General features: G+C 59.3%; 4 protein-coding genes across 4 annotated transcripts; 1 reads left to right on the top strand and 3 right to left on the bottom strand.

The window, feature by feature from the left end:
* Positions 1-1674: 1674 nt before the first annotated feature.
* HRG_08242 (uncharacterized protein) lies at positions 1675-2100 on the bottom strand (the record flags this gene model as incomplete). The annotated part of the gene is made up of 1 exon (XM_044866713.1): positions 1675-2100. One exon carries the CDS (start codon positions 2098-2100, stop codon positions 1675-1677), a length of 426 nt encoding a protein of 141 aa, XP_044718602.1.
* A 2248-nt stretch (positions 2101-4348) lies between these two features.
* HRG_08241 (biotin synthase-like protein) lies at positions 4349-6362 on the top strand (the record flags this gene model as incomplete). Its single annotated transcript, XM_044866712.1, has 4 exons — positions 4349-4661; positions 4729-4963; positions 5033-5314; positions 5426-6362. The coding sequence occupies 4 exons, from the start codon at positions 4349-4351 to the stop codon at positions 6360-6362; spliced, it is 1767 nt and encodes a 588-aa protein (XP_044718601.1).
* A 4038-nt stretch (positions 6363-10400) lies between these two features.
* On the bottom strand, positions 10401-13609 carry HRG_08240 (e1-E2 ATPase domain-containing protein; the record flags this gene model as incomplete). Its single annotated transcript, XM_044866711.1, has 3 exons — positions 10401-11159; positions 11235-13122; positions 13194-13609. The coding sequence occupies 3 exons, from the start codon at positions 13607-13609 to the stop codon at positions 10401-10403; spliced, it is 3063 nt and encodes a 1020-aa protein (XP_044718600.1).
* Positions 13610-15727: 2118 nt separating this feature from the next.
* On the bottom strand, positions 15728-17298 carry HRG_08239 (mRNA cleavage and polyadenylation factor CLP1 p-loop domain-containing protein; the record flags this gene model as incomplete). The annotated part of the gene is made up of 4 exons (XM_044866710.1): positions 15728-15993; positions 16081-16347; positions 16410-17199; positions 17263-17298. The coding sequence occupies 4 exons, from the start codon at positions 17296-17298 to the stop codon at positions 15728-15730; spliced, it is 1359 nt and encodes a 452-aa protein (XP_044718599.1).
* Between the last annotated feature and the right edge of the window lie 627 nt (positions 17299-17925).

The raw sequence follows: 17925 nt of genomic DNA, 5'->3' as shown, positions 1-17925 counted from the left end.
TGATTCGGCCGACTTGGTGGAGGCGGAGTGAGACAGGGGCCTTGTGGGTACCTCAGTACTATAGCAGTAGAGGGTATATCTTAAATCTGGGGTGTTAGAACGGCTACTATTATTAATACGGCTTGCCTAGTACAGGCACAGCATGATGAAATAAAGCTTAGCTTCTGACACTGTTAAAAAAATTGAAGGAGGAAAAAAAGGCAACAGCTCCTGTGTTCCCGGGCCCTCGTAATCAGGTAAACAGGGGTCGGGTAACAGGAGTAAATAGGTCAGAGGTCAGCGAGCAAGTAAATCAGACACGTGACCAGGCCTGTGACAAACGCCCGCTGCTCTAACATGATAATTCATGTCCTATCAATTGCCCTGGACAAGACTTGCAACTCTACATAAACAGGCGTAACACCCTCCCAGATCCGGGTCTGCCAAGCACCTGTTGTTATAGCGTTCCTCACGGCAAGCTAGTTGTTCACGACGGAAAAGTGACGAGGCGCTAACAAACGAGTTCTCCTGTGCACTGACTCTCGCGGTTGGTCGGTCGCACATTACCCAGGCAACAGGATCGTTGGCTACCGCCTACGGCTTGAAAGACAATACCTAACTGACGCGTAAGCTTCTGCCTGAAACGTAGTAGGAGCCTAGGAGGAGATACATGCGCAAGTGCGCTTGAGAGTTTACGTCGAGGGAGAGTGGAGGCGTTGTTAGCACGCATTATAACTCCCTTTCTGTCGTGACAGGAACATAACATGTCACAGTGGATACGTCTCAGCGATTCATTAACACCATCTAGGATATTGTCAGAACGTAGACGCTCCAAGTATATGAAACTAGACTCACATGCATATATATACTCTCTACGTGAGGTCCAACAGAGTACTGTCATCACTCCCCTTGGCCATATAACGTCACACCTTTCTCCCCGATCTTTAAGCCCGTTGATATATTACGGCACACCTCCTGCTGGGCCGAACTGCGCTTAATTGAGTAAGCCTGGACAGCCCTCAACGTGGTCGCGGGATACGGATAGAAACTCTAGGGCGTCGTAGATATTCTGCTGCAGAACGCGCCATTGAGCCACCCGACTGACCTCTGAGCCGACAATAAGTTTGCCAGGGTGGCAAGTGGAAAACTGTCCTTCCCTTTAGAATTGTTCGTCACTTGTCTCTTTGGTGAGAATTATAAAGGCTGCCTAGCATCACTTTTCCTCACACGTTGGCGGTGCTGCTACATTGGGTAGCACGAGAGACATCGCGGCCCCGGCTACTTACGCAAAAGAAACTCGTCACGGGCATGTCCCCCCTCTAGTGTCTCCGGCCGAACCCTTAATCGCACAGAGCCATGCGATTGGATCAGCATCATGTGTAACTTTTGCTGCGCAGCTGCATAACGGAAGCTTCCGAGAGCCTAAGGGAAATGCTGGAGGCAGTGGCATGCCCGGCGGCGGAACCGTAGCAAGGACGGAGAGGCTTTGAGAGGATACGTGCATTGCCATCTGCCAGGGTCGTTCTAGGCAGCCGAGTAAGATAGGATTCCTTCATGCACAGTGCCGTTTGTAAGTAAATCCTCGTATAGATGATTGCTAGTTCTCGAGTATTTTGGATGATTCTTCCTGCTTGATACGGAGATCGATGGGCATTGACTCCATCTCGCAATGCCTTCAAGATGCCTGGGACCATCTCAAATTTGTAGAGGGATTCGCCGAGCGGTGTCGCGGCCGTGCAGCTGAGAACCGTGTTGCTGATTGGGTTGCCATATGCTCAAGGACGGATCCAGTCTTGCCGCTGCGCGATGGAGACCGTTTCGCCGCGCACCAAACAGCAACCCGTGGTGCAGACCGTTGGTGCTGCGAGGCCTCTGGTGGTCCAGGAGGCGCAACACTCCCCAGACGTTTCTTTGCTTGGCCAGCTCCACCATCTCGAGCTCGGACGGACTGCTGGCCGGCAACCACTTGACCTTGACGGCGTGGTCCCAGTGTTCAGAGGTTGACAGTCTTGCGCGGTAGCAGGTGAGCCCGTCGCTGACAATGTCCTTGCACACTCGCGAAAAGATGGTCGGTTCCCGAGGTATAGTTGCTTGGCCGCGGTCAAACACCCACAGCTCCATGCTGCCTTGGCAGATGTAGAAGCCATGGAGAAGCAGGCGGTCATGCTGACAGCCAAACACGGCTTTGGCATGACTGCAAAGCTCCAAAATCCGGTCAGGTACGACCCGTCGGGAGAAAAAGCACCCGCAACGAGAACATGGACCTAGCCAGACTCTGGTTTGAAGTTGTGAGGGCGCGACAGCACCAGGGCTCTTTCCGATGAGGTATTCGGTCCTGGTCGCCCCCCAAGCCACGTGTATCGGAATCCCGACTCTCTGGGGACATTGGCCTGCAGTTTCGAGAGCCAGGCGGAGAAACTATCTTGTGACTCCCAAGCCTGAGGGAGGGTATCCTTGATCGTTTGCACCATCCGCTCTACATCAACAGACCAAGGCTTGCCGTCAAAGAACTTGGCATAGAAGCCTTTCACGCCAGCGTAGATGTGGTGGTCAACGTCATTGGCGACATGCTCAAGGTAGGGCTCCTGGTCGAGAGATTGATCAACCGGGCGTCCAGGAGGAGCCGTGGTGGCGTTGCCATTGCTGGAGGCTTGCGGCGGGCCACGAATGCAGCTCTTCTTGGCGAACTCGTAGTATGCACTATGCTGAGGTTTGGGAGATGACATGCGATGGCCTGGGAAAGCAAGAGTGACGGAACGGAGAGAAGCAAGTCGGATGGACTTTATTCGCACAGGCCATGGCTAGGTTTTGCTCATAGCTATGGACCCGGAATACACAGCATCAAAAGTGATCCAAAAACTTGTCGGTGTAATATAGCGGTGACAGCGGCAGCATCATGAGCGCTCCAGGGCCACCGGCGACCCGAGCTCCCACTCCTCGAGTAAGGGCTCAGAGGAGTAAGGAGGCGAATGACGTGCAGTATCGAATACTGTCCTCTTTCTTCTCCCCTCTCTTGCCCTGTATCCTCTTTAATTTGACGCCCATCAGCTGTCTAGGCCGTGAGCGGTCTGCTGGCTGGCCAAGACGTTGCTATACGCACCCACGACTCGGAAACGAGTATTCCACCAGAGGCTTCATGCCGACAACTGCGCGGCCGCTCGACGCCAATCGCTGCCGAGGACCGCGGCGTCTCACATTGTCCCTGGGTCTGGGTGGAGCACAAGTAATGCCCGCCGATTCCTGACGACATCATTGCCTTCTCCATGTATGCTATCCGTGGAATCTGGTATGCCCCGTGCTAGTTTCTCCTTTCCACTTCTTCCCCGTTCATTCGATTTCCTCTTTGTGAGACGGAAATCGGTCCCGGAAGACACGGGTGTAGTGAGCACCGTAAGTGAAGGAGGAGTGAGACAAGACCCCGGTTCCGGCATCTGGATGCCGACTTGCCCGGGCTATCTCTACCATGGGCTAAGTGGTTACTAGCGTCGACCTGACTTGTTCCATTGCGTTTGTCCATCGCTTGGGTCGTCTTTGGCTACTTGCAGTAGTAGTTGCCGACGCCAAGGGGCAAGATCAGCAGCCTTGGAGTAGGCCAATGCAATTCGTCTTCTTTATGCGTTTGGGTCGATCAACACTGCAATTCCTCGCCTTCGACTCCACCAGGCGCCGAGTTCTCCTCTCTTTTCGTCTTGCTTGACCAGGCAGCAGGAGGCCAGGCGAGCTTATGCTTGTACAGGTATCAGAAGCTGCTCAAGAAGAGACGATCAAGCCATCTCTTGCGGTAGGTATGCTCTATAAAAGCTCGACTGGTGCTGTATTCATAGGTCCATTGGGTCCTGCATCTGCTTGCTCATGGTAGTCATCTTGGTTCTTCAAACCACGTATCCGCCGGCACACAGCGAGTATGTTTTTTTTTGCTTCTCTCTCTCTGCTTCATTTCTATAATTAAGAGCCTGACCCTTGGCCTAGCGCCAATTCACTAGCTGGCCGGCTGCGGTAGTCTCCCCCCTTCGACGGATGCATTCCGTCCATTCCATCCCTTTTCCCATCCGCCTCCGGCAAAAACACCAGCACGTATTCATCCACCAGCGGCACCAGCTTCACCACGCGTCCTCAGCAACGCCGGTGCCATGCGGGACGCCCGACGGGAGCAACATGCTGACCCGAGTCCGGCCGTTTGGGGCCGGCTCGATGCTATATCACCCACGACGCCGCCCAGAGCTCACCCGGCCCCTTGCGCTTTGAGACCCTGCCGCCCTTATTTTCAGAGAGCAGAGAGGCAGTCCGCTCCTGCCAGCATCGGCCTCCTCCACTCACGTGGCTTGACGTTGTCGCTGTACACGAGAGAGAAAGAGAGCCTAGCCATGTCATGGCCGCGACCAAGATCCGAGTCCCCGTCCAGCACTGGAGGTCTCTCCGCCGCCTCGTCGCCTCCCGCCTACGATTCGTAGTCCTCGGCGCCCTGGTGTGGTCCCTGCTCTACCTCTGCTTCGGCGCGCAACCCGCTCGTCTGGATGGCCTCGTTCCCGTTTCGACGCGGTCTCGGCTATTTGGCCCCGGGCCCGGGCCCGTCTCGGCTGGGCCGCCTCCGCTCCCGCCTCGCATCCCCTGCTATGGCCCCCGCGGCCGCCTGCTGTCCAAGAGCCCGGACGACGCCCTGCAGATTGTCAACCTGACCGTCGGTATGTAACTCTCTGCCAGGTTGATAAGCGGCTTTGAACAAGAAGAGAGGCTGACATCCAACAACAGCCTACCCCACGCCCTTTATTGGCTCGCAGCGAGAGCTCGGCCTCGAGCAGACTTGGATGACGGCCGACGGGCGATACGGACCCTACGGCTTCGGAGAGAATCGTGACGGTTACAACCGCTCCCGCGTCGACTGGGACGGCGTTGACTGGGGCCAGCTCCAGGACGACTGCCTTGCCCGCAACGCCAAGCGCTTCCCTCGCTCCAAGCCCTCGTCCCAGGTCAAGTACGAGCCCAGGTTCTTGCTGCGAAACGACTCGGATCTCGATCCCACGCCTAGCTGGGACTCCATACCCAACACCCGCAGGACGGCCCTCGTTATCCGCGGCTACTCCAAGTTCAAGTTCAAGGCCGAGGATCTCTGGAACCTGCGCTCCATCATCACCGAGACGGCTCTCAAGTCGGGCGGCGAGTACGCCGTCTTTTTCCTCCTCCACGTCCAGGATAGGCGGAAGAACATCTTTGCCTCGCGCCGCAACTACTATGCCGCGCTCCGCGAAGCCAACATTCCCCCAGAGTTCCAGTCCATGGTCGTCCTCTGGGATGATCACCTGCTCGAATCGTGGTATGACCTAGTCAAGGAGCACAGGTGAGCGTCAAGAATTCCCCTCCGCCCTCTCCCCAGGTGAGACAGTTGCGAGAGATTGCCGCGGCCGTAGTGACGATAGGATGTCGTTCGCTGACCGCCATCGACACGCAGAACCATGTGGCAAGTGAATCAGCCGCTGCAGCTCTTTGCACTGCACTTTCCCGAGTTCGATCACTACTGGCAGATTGAGCTGGATCAGCGCTTCATGGGCGACGCCGGGGCTCACCTCGACGCCGTCGCTGCTTTTGCGCTCAACGAGCCGCGCAAGCAGGCGCTCGAGAGGTCCTCGTACGCCTTCAACGAGGACGTCCATGGCACGTACGCAGACCTGATGCTGGATGTCGACATGGCCAACCAGGGAAAGTCGAGGGCCTGGGGGCCGATGCGCATCCCCGACGTCGTCCCCGTTGGCCCGATGCCGCCCGTCAAGAACCCGGAAGAAGACGACTTCACGTGGGGCGTGGGCGAGGAGGCCGACATTATCGTCAGCAGCTTCTGCGCCGACGTCCATCACGTCGACTGGATATTCCGCGGCTACACTGAGGGCCTGCTCGCGGGCGGCGAGACGCCGAGGTGGTACTGCCCGCCGGCCATTGAGCGCGTGAGCCGCACCATGCTCATGCTGACGCACCAGGCCCAGCACGACGACGGCCTGAGCGTGCCGAGCGAGGCCGTCTTCCCGACCTGGGCCATGTGGCACGGGCTCAAGCTCAGCTACCCGCCGCAGCCGGCCTACATGCGGCCGCGCGACCCGGGCGTCGGGGACGGGGAGGAGACGTCGCGGAATCCGGACAACTGGCGACACCCGGAGCGGACGCCGTGGTTCGGGCAGACGCCGGACCGGAGCCGGGACGGCATGTCGCACGCCAACCCGCAGAGCCTCGCCGACTCGGGGCTGACGTGGTGGTGGACGTCAGAATGGCCGCGCGAGATCATGGACGTTTGGCTCGAGGGCGATACCAGCGCCGACGCGATGCCGGGCGTCCTGGCCATGGAGGACGGCGAGGTCTACGTGCCCAACTTTGCCATGCATCCCGTCAAGTCGTAGGCTTGCAGGGGGGGAGGAGCTTCGGTCAAGGGTAGCAGCACTTGGGGGAAGAGCAGTAATTTCTGACGAAGCATATCTTGACTCCCAACTCGCCTGGGAGATCAAGCGCGGGCTTGTGTTTTGACAGGCGTTGGGCGAGGCGAGTAGCTTATCAAAAAGAACAAGTGAACTGAAGTCCTTCTTTTCAAGTGTGCAAGGCTTACCAGCCGTCTTTCCTACTCTCGCGCTGTGCTGGAGGGGACCATAAGGAGGTGATTCCGGACTCTGGATCCATTCATCGGCTCGGGACGGGCCGCCGACTGGAGCGGGGCCGGACCGCCGCCCCCGTCCGCCCCGCCCCGGCGGTCTTCGTCAACTACCAGGAGCAGGCAGTATTCGGTTCATAGAAAAGCCCATTAACGCAAGGAGGAGAAAAGCGATCGACGCAAGTGGTGAAGTCGAAGATACAAAAAACGTGGGTTCTCCGGTCAAGGGGTGGGAGTTGCGCATCGTTGGACAAACGAAGCACGCGGACTTGAATATTGCTGTTGCACCGCATCGTGGCAATTTTTGTCTGGGGACACAGACCAGGACATGTTTTGCATTCGATGTTCTGGCGCTGGTGCAGATGCTGTGGTAGCTACCGACGCAACTGAATCCCAATGCCGGCCTTCCTCACATCGCGAGGACCCCAAGCTCAGAGCCTGTCCGTGCCACCCTCACCCCCGAAAGGAAGGAATTTTCCAGCGCAAATCAATGCATCAAATCATAACCATCCCTTTGCATCCTCCTTGGTTTTGGGCGCAGAGCTACAGCTGCTGCCCCGTGGTAATGGACGCCATGGTGTTTAGTGCTGCCGAGGGCTCGGTGTTAGCTGAGCCGCTTCGTGCCAGGGAGGATTTGGAGGAGCATCGAAAACAAGCCATGGGGGCAACTAACCTTGCAGCTGGTGCAGGAGCAGCTGTTGCAGTTGCCGGCGCAAGAGCACTTGGTGCAGGAGCTGGACGGGAGGAGGAACGTCAGCGGAGCCGAACACGGCCGCATTCCAAGGCCTCGAGGACCTCAGGCCGAAAGCCATTCCTTTCTCATCACCAGGACTTACCAGGGAGACATGTTGAGGGCTGGAAGCGAAAAAGTGCGGGTATGCGTAATTGTTTCAAGGCTCGGTTTCTGTTGAAGCAAGTTGGATGAGATGCTCTATAATCGAAAGTGATAGGGAAAGGAAAGGTGAGCTATAACGAGCGCGTGGCCATCCTTATATACCCGCCACCGTCACTGTTCCATGCTTCTCCACCCACTGTTGTTGCTTCGTCATTCACGCTTGCCATGCACCACAACCACGTTGCTCGCAGCCTGCTGATGCGTGACGCTGCAGCGGACTTTTTTGGGACTCGGGCATACCACCCCATCGCTGCCGTCGCTGCCCGCCGCGAGGAGAAGCGGAGGCAGAATGGATGAGGCAGCCAACCACTCAATGCCCGATGCTGATCCCCTCCACCCGGAAGTGGTTCCTAAAAGGCCCCCTTCACGGGCTCGTGCGCCCTCCCTCTCCGCCTGTCGCCCTCTCTTGCAGGGGGTTGATTGGGCGAGTTTGATCAGGCCGAGTTAATTCCTCTGCATGTGGCAAGATGGAAGAGAGATCGAGGTGTCTGGGTGGTTCTGGTTATGGCTTCCAAGCAGTGGGTTGGCCGCGTGGCTGGACGAGACGGCGATCCCCTTTGTGCCGGGGCTTCTCGGATCGATTCCGTATGGATGTCCCAACCGAAGAGTTGAGGCAGGGCAAGGTCCAAGAAGAAGGGGCGAGCCGTCGTGCAAGCAAAGGACGTCGTGATTGCTCCCCTCTCGTCAAGTCAGCTCCTGGCAAGCCCGAGCAGCTCTGCTCATAGGACACCGTTTCTCCTCGCACAAGACTCCGAATAGCAGACCATACCATACCCTCGGACTCGGCGAGGTGGAACACATATCGCGCGCCTCGGAAAGCGTTGCACGACAGCCTAAACCCCCTCCCTGCGATGCCTCAGCTCTCCGCCCCCGCCCCTCCACCGCCCAACGAGTGACCTCGAGATCCGCCTCGGAAACCCTGCTTTCTTCCTACAGTCTGGAAGAGGGGCCCAAGATGAGATGCAGTGGGAGGAGGAAGGGAAGGTTCCAGGACGCGAAGTGACATGTGAAAGAGGGTGAAAAGCGAGCGCGGCATATGTCGTGTCCAACCAACGCCCAGGTAAAGCCTGCATGATGGCAGCCAACGCACATGGGGGGCCGCATAGTTCGTCCACGACCATCCTCAATGTGTCCCACCGAGCTGCGCCTGGACGAGGAGAAGCGACGGCGGGGGGCTGACCTGAGCGAGAGCGAAATTCAAATCCGAGCCCGCGCATTGATGCCTCCCATCTCTCCGGCGCCATGAAACAATGCCATCTCTTATTGCATGCGGCCACGATGTCTCCTGTGATTCTTGGGAGACTGTCTCGACGGGCTGAGGCCCTCCGGCGCCCGCACGAAGCACCAGGCGCCAAGCCCGACCGGTGAGTCGAAACAAGGGAGGGAGAGGGGGCTCCCACGCAATCTCATCCAGGTTGGATTTGGGGGCTCGCTTGGCTCAGCGTACATGGCATGCAGACGCATGCATGCACGCAAGTTTGTCATGCACGTTGACGTGCCTGTGCGCGTGGGTGTGGATGGGTTGGGCAGGAAGACGACCTGCCGAATGAGGCGGGTCCGTTTGCTTCCATTCATTGATCTTCCCTCGTTTGTTTCCATGGCATTGTCTCTGTAGGAGGAGGTTAGCATGTCCTGTATATGAGCTGTAGCCCTGCGGAGAGTGAATGTGTGCGCGGTGTGACGGGCGAGGAGAGTGATACCAAAAGGAATAATACCAAGGAGCAAAGATCCCGGTCTGCCACGGGTTCCAGAGGCCGCCCTGAATCGACGCAGGACACCAAATGGCTAAGACCTTCGCTGCCGGAAGCGAGCCATCGCCCCGTAGAGAGACGGGGCTCGTCGACGACGAGCGTCGCAGATCCCGGCCTGCCGAGCCCGGAAGCACAGACCATGATCTCCCCTCTCTTACTCCCCCGTGATGGCCTGAAAGTGGGTTCATCTCTCCCAAGGCAAATAAGAGAGCAGCAGCAAGAAGAACTGCAGTTTCCTGGTCCACGATGCTGCCTGTTCTTGCTTTTTTTTTACGTCCGGCGGACATCCCGCAAGCCCCAGTCGCTTCTCGGCTTCAGGCTCGGCCCTTGAGCTCGGCCCTCGCCGATCAGGCTGCTCAGCCGGGCAGCACTGCACTGCGCCCAACGTGCTGTGAGGAGGAGATGACATGACGAGTCACGGCCAAGTGTAAGGCACGAGGGTAGAAGTGGAGTATCAAAGGGCTGCTTGAACAGAAAGAGGGTGTGAGAAAAGAATGTGTGTAGAAAAAGGGGGGGGCAAGTTGATGGCCTTTGCCGTCCTGTTGTCAACGACAGCCTAACCATAGGATCAACTCCGCAGAGCGCCGTTATCCACGGCAGCCCGAGCGGACAAAGAGAAAAGGGAAAAACCCCCGAGGGAAGAAGGAGGAGAAACGGCAGCTTCTTATAGATATATATCGTCGCAACGTGACACAATGAAGGCAGACCGTTGTCGCAATATCATTGATAGCCCATCATGTGTGTCTGACTATCAAGGTTCGGCGACGAAGACAAAGGTGCGGCCATCAGGGTTCACGCCGGCGGCACCCGTCTAGCGAAAGCTCCGTTGCCATTGCCGGAGAAATCATGCTCACCATGGCCGCCGTATTCGGCTACGCAGACTCTCCAATCCGGCGTCCCTGGCCTCTCACTCGATCCGAAGCAGACTGGGGCCCGGGTCTCCATGTAGCAAAACGAAAGACGTGATGATACTCATTATACTATGTTAGCTTGATATTCTGCTTCATCTTCAGATCTCCACTCCGTCCTCACCTCGCCAGCCCCCTAGCCCTACCGGTCAAAACTGCAAAGATCCATATCCAACTGACCCGATCTAGCCATCCCTGCTCTGCTGTGCTCACAGCCACTCACCGCCTCGGAGCACGTGTCAAACCCGGTCGCGAGTTGGCCGATGCCGGTCGGTGCCGAGTGCGAAACGTCTCTTGACTGCCTTCCACGCCTCCACGAGGACGACATACGCCGCAACACATCCCAGCACGACGCCCCATTCCCAGCCTAAACCCCGGTGCTTGAATACGCCCGTGTTGAGGAGTGGGATGTAGAGGATGGGAAACGTCACCGTGAACCCACCCACCACCGCCCAGAACAGAAACCTGTTGCGGTAGATGGTCCAGAACACCGACAACGGGCCCGCCCGCCGCTCATCCATGGCAAACAGGCTGCGACGCGAGCTCTTCACCTCCCAGGCCGTAACGAGGAGCAAGAAGCTCAAGGTCGCAAAGGTCGTGCCCCTTGCCCGGAAGACAGTAGCGCATGCGTCCGAGGTTCCGCTGTTGCAGCCACTGGGCAGGAGTCGATAGCCGTGGTACGGTTCTACATATGCCACCAGCATGAAGGAGGCCAGACACAGCGATCCCATCATGGTCCCATATATGAGCTGGTCCCGAATCAGGTCAAGCGTGAACACGCCAGTACGCAGGCTTCGGGGAGCACGCCCGAGAATGTCCGGCTGTGCTTCCTCGAGACCCAGGCCGAGGGCAAGGGGGGATGAAGTGACGAGATTCGCCCACAAAATCTCTAGCGGCGACAGGGGAAAGACGGAGAGCCCCTCATCATCCTTGAATGCGAGGCCAATCAGGAGCAAAATCACCTGGGCCAGGTTGGAGGTGAGTAGATGTAAAAGGAACTGGCGGCATTCCGTTAGCACAAGCTCTTCGTCACCCTCTCTCCATGCATACACAAGCATCAACCCAGAAAATACCTTTTGAATGTTGTCGGCAAGCCTCCTCCCTTCTCGAATCCCCGTCACAATCGAGGCAAAGTTGTCGTCCGTGAGCACCATGTCTGACGCCTCCTTGGCGACATCGCTGCCACGGTCACCCATGGCGATGCCCACGTCGGCCTGTTTGAGCGCCGGCGAGTCGTTGACACCGTCGCCCGTCATGACGCAAAAGGCCTTGCGACGATGCAGGGCCTGGATGACCCTCACCTTTGTGAGCGGGCTGCAGCGGGCGATGACGGCCGGCAGCGACTCCATGGCGTCGACCTGCTCGTCGCTCAGGCTGGCAAAGTCAGCGGCCGACATGACGGCCCGAGGTGTGTCCCTCGACAGGATACCCACTTCGTACGCTATCGCAGTGGCCGTCTTGATATGGTCCCCGGTCACCATATGCACCGAGATTCCAGCCTGTCGACACTGCCGGACCGCACCGGCCGTCTCTGGACGCGGGGGGTCGTAGAGGCCGGCCAGTCCCAGGAAGCGCAGGCCATTCTCAACCTTGGCTCGGTCCTGGGCGTCTTCGGGGCAGCCCGTCATGACTTTGTCGGCGACGCACAAAACCCTCAGGCCGCCGGAAGCCAGCTCTTCCGCCTTGTTGTGGATGGCCTCCTTGAGCTCGTCGCTCTCGTCCAGGAGAGGAAGCATGACCTCGACAGCACCCTTGGTATGCACCCGGCGCTGCCGGTCCCGAGGGTTGCCGCACACGACGCTCATGAGCTTGCACAGCGAGTCAAACGGGTGCTCGGCCATGAGGCTGCCCAGAAACGTCCCTGTCCGGCCAAAACGCATTGAAAAAACCTTGAGCGCAATCTCGGTGGGCTCACCGACAGCCTTCCACTGCGTCGACTCAAAGGCGGTGACGACGCTGCTCGAGTCGGTCTCGGTCTCCTTCCTGCCGTCGGTAACTGCCGCGTTGTTGCAGAAGGCGACAGTGTTGAGGAAGGCGTTGAAACAGCTTCCAGCGGGCGAGGCGGACCACGATACGGACCCGCTGCTCGGGTCATGGGGATCGGCGCAGCCCTCGACAGTGCCGGTCAAGCCCTCGCGAAGCCATACGGTCCGCGTGATCATGCGCCCCTGAGTGAGGGTCCCCGTCTTGTCGGAGCAGATGTTGGTGACGCCGCCGACGGCCTCGAGGCACGGCATGCGCCGCACAATGACGTGGCCCTTGACCATGGCCTTGGAGGCGACTGCCATGGTGACGGTCAAGACGGCGAGGAGCGACTCGGGGATGACGGCCACGCCCACGCATATGCCGTAGAGCAAGACGTTGTCGTGCAGAGCCCACTGGCTGACGGAGAAGACGATGATGGCGAGCAGAATGGCCAGGCCAAACAAGCAGAGGGCAAACTTGCTGAGGGTGACCTGCAGGGGAGTGCCGTCCAAGCCCAGGATGCGCCGAAGGCTCTGGTAGGCGCTGCAAAGGGCTTTGGCCACAGAGCTGTCGCCGACCCTCTCACGCTTCCCCTTGCGGCGCAACATGTCGGCAATCTGGCCCACCTCGGTGTCCATGCCGGTTGAGACGACGATGCCGGTGGCGCGTCCGCGGGTGACTGAGCTGCCAAAGAAGGCGAGGTTGGTCCGGTCGCCGACGGGCATGTCGGGGTCAGCGAAGACGGCGTCGGGCATCTTTTTGATGGTGGCGGACTCGCCGGTGAGGTGAGCCTCGTCCATTGCGATGTTGATACCCTGAACGAGGCGCAAGTCTGCGGGAACGACATCGCCTGTCGAGAGGGAGACCAGGTCGCCCTTGACAAGCGTCTGGGCCTTGACGGTCTCGCCACAGCCGTTGCGTATGACCTTGCATCGGGGGGTGGAAAGGGCATACAGAGCCTGGATGGTCTGCTCAGCGCGGTAATCCTGGATCAGTCTTTGCGCGAGCGCGCGCATCGGGTCAGTACAGCCTCTTGCTCTGTGGCTGGTAGCGTCTGAAGCACATACCCGACGGCAATGTTGAGAAGGATGACGGCAGCGACGACGCCGCCCTCGACATAGTCGTTGATGCCAAAGGACAGGCCGGCGACGGCGACGAGGACCAGGGTGAGGGCGTTTGCGACCTGCTGGAGGAAGAGCTCCCAGAGCGAGGCGCCCGTGGCAGCCTTGACGGCGTTGGGGCCGTCGCGGGCGAGGCGAGCGGCGGCCTCTTCATCGCTCAGCCCATGGCGGGCGTCGGTGCGGAGCTTCTGCGCGACATGGTCGGCAGGGAGCGTATGGGGGCAGCTTGGCTTCTCTATGGCCACGTCTGGCGGCTCCGCTATAGGGGGTTTGTCGTCCGGGTTGGCGAGGGCCGGCGAGTCGGCAGAGCAGGAGCTGGCGTGTTCTGCACCATCCGTACTGGCGGAGACGGTTTCTCTCATCGAGGGGTGCTGGGAAAAGGACCGCGTCCTCTGCAGAAGCAGGCTGCCGGGACGGAGATGGACTGTCGACGAAGGGTTGGGTCGGAAGAGCAACTGAGGCCTGAGCAGGCAGGCCTGGAGATGGTCTGGTCTGCGGGGGAAGACGAAGGGATCGGGACGAGAGGAGGGAAGGGAAGGAGGAAGATAGATCGGAGAGGAAGGAGATCCGATGGAACGGGGCCCCCCTTTTTTCTTGTACTCTGCCCCCCGGTATTCCGCACCTTCCCTCGACGTTGATCATCACCGCGCGGCTACAGGGGGGGAAGGAACGAAACGGGGATGCGGGGGCCTCGACGGGGGAGGCGGGGAAATAACGTCCGTCGTCGGCACGCCTTCCTCGTCAGTGGCCTTCCACTAGAGGCCTCCATCACGCTCGTGCTAGTCTGGGGTAGAGAAGCCAAAGCACACAGCTATCGTGACGGGCGGGCTTGGCTCGGACCATGCAGACGCTAAAGCTTGTTTCCGCTGCAAGGACGGACGAGAAGATGTCTCTTCGAGTCTCTTTGAATCATGGCCTGGGCGGCGTTGGATCGGGAACCTGGATCACGGGACTCGTACTTGGGCGTCTTGGCAGCGGAGAGGCGAGGGCATCTAACTTAGCAAACGAGCAAAGCAAGTTGGTGCAACGGTGGGGAGGGCATGGCTGTCGGGCATGGATCTCGCTGCGGATGCGAGGGCCCTGTCAGATGCAATGCCACCCACTGCAGCCAACTGGACAGGGGGTGGTATATATGTCTAGTATTCCGTGCTGACGACGAGATGGTCATCTAGGATTCTAGGTACGGAGTATTCTCGAAGACATTGCTCACCCGCCAAGCACTCTTGAAACGGCCTCGTTTCGACTGACTCGGTGTCATATTACGAGCACAGCTAAACAGACTGCCCATGTGCTTGTAGGCAACAAGGCGCCAAGGGACACAAAGCAAACATTGTGCAAGCAACATGAAGCTAGCGCTCCTCCCTTGTTGCACGAGAAGCCATGGCCGGATGCTCACGCCTCTCTCTGCCGGAACCGACAGTTGCCCAGCGTCGGATTCACTGAGAATGCCTGTGCCCGATGGCTTTTGATCTTGCTGCACGTCGCAACAGAGTCTCTTCTTCCCTGGCTTTCAACTCATCCTGGTCTACTCACACTCACACTCACACACAAGCACACCTAACACACCCCGCATCCCGATCCTCTGTTGGAACCATTGCTTGGCACGCTTGGCGCACACGGCAACATGGTACGATCCGCCACATCACCGTGGCCCGCATTGCATCACGGCCCTGCACCTCTTGCAGAAACGCGCGGCCAGCAGCACGCGACTTCAGCTGCTGGCCGCTGCATACCCTGCCAAGCTTCACGAACACCCTGTACAGTATTCGCAGTTGTGGGATGCGGTAGATGGAAGCGAAAAAGACGAAGACAGGTGGCGCGCTTTAAGCGTAACGGGGTTTCCCCTCTGGATGCCTTAGGTAAGCCGACGAGGTAAACCAGCAGCCCAGCATCAAGGAGCTATCGTAGCTTTCCGCAGCATCAACCCTTGAATAAAGACGCGCCACTATTTGCTTGGCTGCTGAAGAGTAAACCTGCCCATCTGCTCTCACCTCCCCGTCTCGGCGTCGTCCTCACCCAGCCAAGCCTCTCACACATAACTAGTCCTCAACCAACCATGCGGACGGAGCCGGCATCGGAGACGGGAGCGTCCCAAAGACGGCAGCCATCCGATCCGATACGCGTATATGCAGCGGCCGAGAGATAGCCTCTTCCACGCGAGCAGCTAGTGCAGCGCAATGCAGTCGTCACTTCACCGTCATATGGGCCGTCCTACCGGGGCTCTGTCTTCTCCCCTCCTCTGACCCAGCAAACCAGGCTCCCTTCTCACCGTCCATGGCAGAGCGGACAGACAACATGGCCTTGAAGCTTCTTGTCTATCTAGACTTTTCCTCGGAAAAGACTGTTTTTTGGAGCCTCGACTGCAGGGCAAAGACGCACCAATCAGCCCATTCGCTCACCAACACACAGTATGCACCTTCAGCTCCAGCTCAAGCCGGCCGGTATCGCCCACTCTGAGCCCTGCATAGGAAGCTAGGTAGCTAGCCCAACAGATTCATGTATGGCTCCGGCCACTTCCCCCACACCAACGGCCTGTCCCCCAGCCGGCCGCCCACCGGCGCCAGCACCTTGATCTTGCGCCGCTCCTCGTCCACGTCGGACACGTAGACAAAGCCCATGACGCTGGCCACCCGCACCGCCTCGGGCCCGTCCCTCGTCGACGCGTGCATGACGGCCAGCGTCCAGTGCTGCATGACGGAGCTCGGCTCCTCGCGCACCAGGCACGCTTCCTGCCCGTATGCCGGGTCTGACACGGGACACAAGCAGATACGCATTAGCAAACAACGGGCCCTTGCGTCGGTCGTTGGGGGTGCGAGGTAACAGGGGGACGCACCTTCGGGTGCCTTGTAGATGATGAGGCTGTCGAAGTCCACCTGCTGAATCTGCGGGCTCAGGGAGCGTCGCGCGCCGCCGAAAAAGTACTCCTTAATGATTTGCTCGCGGGCGTGCTCCATGAAGCTCTCGTCTCGCTCCGCCACGCCCTCGGACCGGTCCAGGGCCACAACCTGGATCGGCTCCCCGAGGCTCGTCTTTTCGCTCGCGAATCGCTTCGTCAGCTCGGCGCTCATGCTGGTTGAGCCGATGACGACGACCACGTTGACTGCCGCCAATTGTTAGTCCGTGCTTGTGTGCTGCTGCTGCCACTATTGCAGGGCGGCTTACCGGAAAGTTCGTCGACAACGTGGGCAATCAGGTCGAGGCCAATCTTGCTCTCCTCACCGATGCGCATCCCGTCAACAATGACACCCGCGCTCCGGACACTCGCGTCCTCGCTAAGCCTCGCGCTGACGGCGCTGGCGATGCGCCCGACAAGCTCCTTGTACAGGTCGGCATCGTCCTCGGCCGAGTCGCGGCCAAAGTAGTAGACGAGCGGCAGCTTGACAGGCACGGGACTGGGCCCGCTGGTCGGCGTGCTGCCCCAGCCGTCGGCAGCCTCCGGGTCCATGACGGTGGCGAAGACGGCGGCGCTCAGCGTGCCCGGCAAGCTGAGCATGCCCTGCCGCGGGTCCGCATTGACGGCCACGGGCTGGTGGCCCTGCCTCGTGGCGTAACTTGTCAGCGTGCGCGCCAGCGTCGTCTTGCCCGCACTGGGCGGCCCCGCGACGAGCACGCGGGGCCCCTCGCAGCCGAGCCGGGCTGCCGCGGCGCGCATGTCTACGAGACGGGCGTGCAGATTCAGGTGGGCGGTGGCCGGGTTGGCGGCCGGGTGGGCGTACTGGACAACCGAGTCGTCGTCGCAGCGGCCCTCGACCTCGAGCTCGCACCCGCTCCACGTCAGGATGCTCGACCTGGTGCCCGTCAGCGTGTAGGCGGTGCGCGGCGCCAGCTCGACGCCCTCCTTGTCGGCCGTGCCCGCGACCAGCTTGACGGCGACGCTGCGGCCCGTCGCCACCTGGAAGCGCCACTCCCACGCGGGCTTGAGCGTGATGGTGCGCGTCGACGACACGGCGGGCTGGAGAGGCAAGGCGTCAGCCAGCTTTCTTTTCACAGGGCTCGCGGGGAGAAGGGAGCTTACCTGAGCCGGGATCTGCCCCAGGCCTGGAATCGACATGGCGCGCGAGGACTGGGCGAGAAGAGGCAGTTTATTGCTACCTACATGTCGCCGCGGATTTTGGGCAGCTGGAGCCTGCTTCCACCGCCCTTCCAGAAGCTCGGCTGCATCCAAGGCCGCGGGTGGGGTGCCCTTATGTAAGGGCCGGAGCAGCCAAGGTGGAGAAGCTCGAGGTAAATGCCGTCATAAATCACCATCGGTACCAGCCCCTTGTACATACCTTACCTAGGTAACTACTGTACTGTACGTGGAAAATGTGCATCGTAGAATGGTGATTCTTCAGTGCTGGCGCTCCGTTTCGAAGCCCGATTGCCCAGCAGAGGCCATCACAAGGTTATCAACTACCTAGGTAAACACCGTCAAGGCTTGTGCGCCATAAACGCCGGCCAGACAACAAGAATGAAAAGGCTGCGTCGCCTCGTGGACGGACGTCTTCTTGATCCTCACAGCCCGCGGTTCCATGCAGCCCGCCCTGGGTATCTTCTCTTCATGGGGCCTCTCCGTCGCCAGACGTCGCCGTCCAATGTCTGATGATGCGGCTCCGTCAACGGGTGCCCTGTGCCGTCCTCTTTCCTGATTCATGCTCATCAATGTTTCCCCCACCGTCTATGAACCCTGTATTCTTCT

Source organism: Hirsutella rhossiliensis, assembly GCF_020360975.1.
Source record: "Hirsutella rhossiliensis strain HR02 chromosome Unknown scaffold00009, whole genome shotgun sequence".
NCBI lineage: Eukaryota > Fungi > Ascomycota > Sordariomycetes > Hypocreales > Ophiocordycipitaceae > Hirsutella > Hirsutella rhossiliensis.
Note: the sequence above shows the minus strand (reverse complement) of the source record. Positions and strands in the feature narration are given on the sequence as shown.